The following is a 6,139-nucleotide window of genomic DNA, read 5'->3' on the forward strand; positions in this document are numbered from 1 at the left end:
GCCCGTTGCAAGTATGATTTTAATGAAATAGCAAAACTAGCAAAGTTATGAGCTTTTGAAGTTAGTAATACTATTTTTCACTGTTTCCCCAATGATTCGTGTTACTGATTTTCACATCTTTGATAGTGCTCAAATTTTATGGATAAATAAAAACAGGTTTCTGTTTAATTTCCAAAACTACGAATTTTGAACTTTTTCAAAATAAGTTCGTTTTAAAGCCGAATCCACAAATATAAGGTTCATGAAACCGAGAAAAACTGACCAAAAGTTATGATAATTCCAATTGTTTCACTGTTTCTCCAATGGCATTTTCGATTTGAATTTTTTCCCCATTTTTGATAAGTAGTCGTCTGATTTACATTGATTTAACAAATTTCTTGTTTTGTTCGCTTTGAACTTTGGACACAGATACAAAATTATCTTTTTTTTAAATTGAAATTTGAGTTTTCGAAATTTCAAAATTTTTGAAGATTGGTCATGTTTTTACTCAGTTTGAAACTATTTTTGAGTGGAATCTAACTATATAATTTTATTATTTTTCTGAGCGAAACTAGAAAAATTAGGATAATTTCAATTTTAAAACTATTTTTTTCACTGTTTCTCCATTGACATTTTTGTGTTGAAGCTGACGTGTTGCGTTTGTTCAGAACTTTAATTTTCTCAAATTAAGTCATGTTTATACTTTGAAGCTATTAATAAGCTGAATATAGAAGTCTGCTTTGCATACATATCTGATAAAACTGACAAAGTTACTACAAAATAAAATTGATTAATACTATTATTTTTCGCTGTTTCCCCAATCACATTTTTGTGTGAAGTTGTTCAAATATTCGATAATCAGATCTTCCATTGAAAGGTATGAATTTTATAAATTTTTGTATCAAAACTTTTTTCGAATTTGGTCATGTTTATACTCATTTTGAAGCTATCAATGTGCTAAATTGAAATATTTGAGTTTCATGAACTTTAGTCAAAAATTAACCAAGTTATGGGCTTTGAAAGTTTATTTTATTTTTCACTGTTCCTCCAATTACATTTTTGTGTTGAAGTTTGCCACATTTTTGATAAGTAGTATTCTAATTAACCAAAAATTGTTTCCATTCATTCGCTTCGAGAAAGTTAGAAAACTATCTTTTTTCTTGAAATTCTAAATTTTTGGAAAGTTATGAATTTTTAAAAAATCTCCCAATTGGCTATATTTATACTCATTTTGAAGCTATGAATGAGCAATGAAAAAATCATAAATTTGTGAGCAAAACTAACAAAATTATGGTAGTTCCTATCCTTTACATTTTTCACTGTTTCTCCAATGACATTTTTGTGCTGAAGTTTTGATGGTAAAGTTCTCAATATGAGTTTATAAAAAATATTTTTCATTTGCTAATTTTTCGAATATTCAGAATTCTTCAGTTCGTCATATTTACACTTATTTCAAAGCTATGAATGAGCTGAATCGAAAAATATAGTTTTCGTAGAGTTCAGAGTAAAACTTACGAAGTTATGTGCGTTGAGAACGTATACTATTTTTCACTGCTTCTCCAATGACATTTTTGTGTCGAAGTAGCTGAGTGGGTAATATTTCGCCCATAAATTCGATTTTTCAAGGGACAAAAATCAAATATGCCAGATAATGATCCTTCATTACCATAAAACTTTTTAGGTCCAAAAACCGAAACTCGATTTTCCACCGATTCATGGTCCATAACGCTGGCGCTCATCTCGGCATGTCCCATTTGAAAACCGAATGGATCCTGATGAAATCTGTTCATTTTTTGGGTGATTATGATTATAAACCAGATGATCGATTGGCTAGAGATTTGACACCTCTGACCACATATTCAATGAATAAAAAGAGGAGATGGGAAATTTTAGAAAACGTTGGAGACCAAAAATTGGCAGGAATAGGCAAATTTCATAGGGACCTGGACCCGGATGAGATTTTGTTTTTGGAAAGAGTCAATTTGAAAACTTTCGAGTGGAAGTGTGAGTTTTTGATTTTGAAACTCGAGCTTGGGGTGAGTAAAGCCAAGGTAACCCAATTCTTTAAAATTCGAAAAAAATTTCAAAAGTTTGTCAAATTTATATTCATTCAAAATAATTTGAAACGCTTATTACATTGGTACCGTTTTTATAAATTTTGGCAGAAAATTGAAACAGTTATGATCTATTGAATTTTTGAAGAATGATTTTTTCTCGAATTCACATTGTTAGCCAAATTTGTATTCATTCAAAAGCTCTTACAAAGTGTCATATCTGAATAAATTTTTTTCTAATTTGGAGCAAGACTGACAAAGTTATAGGTCTTTGACGTTCTAGCACATCCGTGTAGTCCTCGTGGACAAAAACATCCAAGATTTTCAAAGTTTCTCAAAATTGGTCATGTTTATACTCAATTTAAAGCTATGAACAAGCTGAATCTGAATATAAAGTTTTCATGAGATTCGGAACAGAAATGACAAAGTCATGGAAGTTTAAAATTTAAAAAACTACAGTTACACTAGTTTTTCAAATTTTCCTTCGATCAAAATTTTATAATTTTTCGAAATTGGCCACATTTATACTTTTTTTGAAGCTATTAAACAGTTAAATCTAAATTTATAGCTTTCATAAAGTTCTGGGCAAAAATAACAAAGATACAGCCACAAATTTAAAGATCTCCCATTCGTCCATGCCCCACAAGATTTTGGGATTCAAACGCTACACAGTTACAAAATGATTTCTAAGAAAAATTATTCTGGCCATTTTAATTGTATGTCCCAAAATTCAATATTCGGACAACCATACTCCAATTTTCGTCCCGAAAATCGATTGCCAGAAAAACCCAAAAAATCTGGAACCTCTGAAATCAAAGCGGACAAACAATCTACAATTATCGTTTATAATTTTTTGAGAGCTCCAAGAAATTATATGCGACTCGGAGAGCAGTATTTTGTGGCGAGCAATTATGGAAGAAGAGGTGAGTTTTTTTTGGAAAAAAAAATCCAAAATTTTGAGATTTTTAGAACCCTATTATGCCCATAGAAGACGAAAATTGAATTATGAAGATTCTCAAAAAGAGATAAACAATGAAATTTGGAGATTTTATAACAATAGTCTTGATGAACTATCGGAAGAAGTTAACGGGTCAGAAAAAATGGAGAACTTGAAATAGTAAGATTTTTATTAAATTTTTCGAAAGAAATCTTGAATTTTCAGCTACGATCTCTACGCTCATCTCAAAGACGATTTTGTTTTTGTGAAACAAAAAAATCGGAGAAAAGGGAAAAATAAATAACTTGAATAAAACATTTTGAAATTTGGTTTTATCAGACGTATTGAAAAAACGAGAAAACACTAAATACTATACGAATCACTTGTAACAGTAATCACACTACTTGCATCTTGAGCTCAATTATCTTGGTTTCTATAAGAGATAGCAAAACATTTGTCAACTGATAAAATTTTTATCATAATATCACCAATATTTTTGTAGTTAACAGATTTTTGAACCGAGTCAATTGAGCTCAAAGTTCAAATATAATAGTCTTAATGAGATTTGCCTTTCTGCTAGTTGAATCTTTTGAAATTGTTAACTGCTTCATATTGAACATATGATTTTTTGTGCATTAATGTTTTGATCTGTATTCGATTATGAGAATCTAACTTCTAATTCCGATCAGACATAACTCACTCAATTTTTTGCAAATTTAATTCGAATGTTTCCTGTTTCATTTTACCAAAAAATAACAGTAAAATTTTGACCCTTAAAGGTGGGGGGACAGGAGATTTGACGGGGGATTTTTGGGGCCAGAGTATGCATTCTACCGTAACGGTGTTCAACGCTTAATGTCACTCTGCGTACAGCTGTCGTCCTCGCCTTTATGTATGCAATCGGGCGTGCGCTTTCTCTTTGCCCGCGTGGCTCAGTCGGTAGCGGCGCCGCACCGTCAATCATCGCCCTCACAAGTTCAACTCCTCGAGGGGCATCTTTAAACGGAATTTCAAGAAAATTATTTTTTTCATGTCCCCCCAACCTTTAATGAAGTTGTTCTATCACACAATCAGAACTCCCATTGTGCATTTTTGTTAATAAATAATTTTCTCAAAATAAGTTGATTTAGTGTTTTGCAGTGATGGGAGGAATTTCCGTTTCCGTTTCCGTTTTCCGCCCGGTTTTTAGAGATTTTTTCCGTTTCCGTAAAAGCGAAATTCTATTTCCGTTTCCGTTTTCTGGGAAAACCGTCAATTTTTTTCAACGGAAACGGAAAAAAGTAAAAATTGACGAAAAGATTAAACTGAAACTGGCTCGAATAAAAGAATGGATAATGAGGCAAATATAGCCTTCAAACTTAAAAAGTTTTTATTTTCATGTTTGATGGGAAAACAAATCCTGAAAAATAGACGAAAACAGAAATTTCCGTTTTTGTTTTCCGCCCGATTTTTGAAGATTTTTTTTCCGTTTCCGTTTCCGCGGAAAAAAATTACGTTTCCGTAAAAGTGAAATTCTATTTCCGTTTCCGTTTTCCGTATTTCGGGAAAATGCGTTTCCTCCCATCACTGGTGTTTTGAATGTCTCAAGAAATATGAATTGTTATGTGCTTTTTAACTATGTAAAATACCGGTAAAAACCTAGTATTTCACTGGTTTTTTACCTAGTAAAATAACCCCATCAGTTAATCGATTTACTAATTTTCTGTTTCTCACACCCAAATTAAACTTATTTTTTTGATCACCCAGTATTACTTTGAACGTATGGCCAGCTAATTATCACTTCTGGAAATCGGAAGTGAAATGTAGCGGAACCCGGTGCACCTTCATTCCTTCCATATGAAAAGTTCATTGAATAGGTCCTCGATTTTCCAGTTTCAGAATTTTGTGAAACCTGTATATTTTTTGACAGTTTATCGGTCTCTTGACAGTTCGACCCAAAATATTAGATCTAGGAACTCGGAAAAATATTACAGTGAACAGTGCTTAATTCACAAAATGGGCGTGAAAAACATTTCGGTCAATTTGAAAGTCACTCTGTTTCAAACTGTTCAAACTTTTGAAAAGTTAAAATTTTTGTTTCATTATCCTGCTGAAATTGGTCGAATCTTTCAATTTTTTAAATCTGCATTTACGTATTCTCAATTTTGTCAACTGATAAAATGTTCGTCATAACATCAACAATATTTTATTAGTTGCCACACTTTTCATAAATCTCACAGTAATTGAGATAGTTGAACTCAAAGCGTAGGATGGTGTTCTATTAAAGGTCTGTTTCACGGTGCGAAAAAAAAGTTCAAACGTGATGAAGCAACTTGAAGTGGGAAGGGTAATATGTAGTCGGTTGTCCATTTTAGAATATATAACTTTATATTTCGCCAGAAAGGATTTTTGAATTGGTCTTCTATTTTACTAGTCCAATCTTCTGTAAAATTTCTCTGTTACGTATTGAACATATAATTTTTACATGTTTTCATTCTTTGCTTTCATTTGAATAATCTGGAAATTGCAGAACTTGCTTGTTAGATCTACAAAACAAGATAAGCTCATTTTAACAATAAGTAGAAGTCATTTCCGACTCTTTTTTCACCCTTTGCTTTATCCTAATCGATAATTGTCTATACAGTTTTGACGACTTTTCAAACCCTCTAATCACCAATTAAAATTTTTAAAACCAATCGATTCAAAGAAAATATGAGCTACGCCGTAGTCCTCCTTTTTGTTGGTTTCACACAATGAACAATCGGAGTTGTTAGAGGTTTTTTCATATACTTGTCTTAAAAATTCCTTTTTTTTTTCGTGATTTCTGATAACAAGTTTTGGAAAAAGGGTACGTTTTCTTCTCGAACTTTTGAAAATTGTTCATCACTTTACAGGGTGCGGCAAAAGTATGGTAACACATTCAATGTGATGTAACTTTCCCAAAATGGCCCTTATCATCATGAAAATTAGACAATAGTTTACTGAATACTTTCTAAATCTGAAATTATAAAACTTGTTCGACGCGGTTGCCTTGTTCTTCACAACATCGATGAGTCTCTTCGGGAACGCATCTACTGTGGCACGGGGGTATTTTGGAGATAAATTGACCCAGTCTGAGACCAAACTTGATTTCAATGGCTACAAATTTGGTTCTGGACGTGCTTGGAGCCTCGACTGAAATATTCCATAT

The 6,139-nt window shown here is 32.2% G+C and overlaps 1 protein-coding gene across 1 annotated transcript; it reads left to right on the forward strand.

Moving 5' to 3' along the window:
* Positions 1–1,724: 1,724 nt before the first annotated feature.
* CBG22403 lies at positions 1,725–3,151 on the forward strand (the record flags this gene model as incomplete). Its single annotated transcript, XM_002647172.2, has 3 exons — positions 1,725–1,983; positions 2,654–2,956; positions 3,003–3,151. 3 exons carry the CDS (start codon positions 1,725–1,727, stop codon positions 3,149–3,151), a joined length of 711 nt encoding a protein of 236 aa, XP_002647218.2.
* Between the last annotated feature and the right edge of the window lie 2,988 nt (positions 3,152–6,139).

Source organism: Caenorhabditis briggsae (genome assembly GCF_000004555.2).
Source record: "Caenorhabditis briggsae complete genome, chrIV, whole genome shotgun sequence".
Taxonomy (NCBI): domain Eukaryota; kingdom Metazoa; phylum Nematoda; class Chromadorea; order Rhabditida; family Rhabditidae; genus Caenorhabditis; species Caenorhabditis briggsae.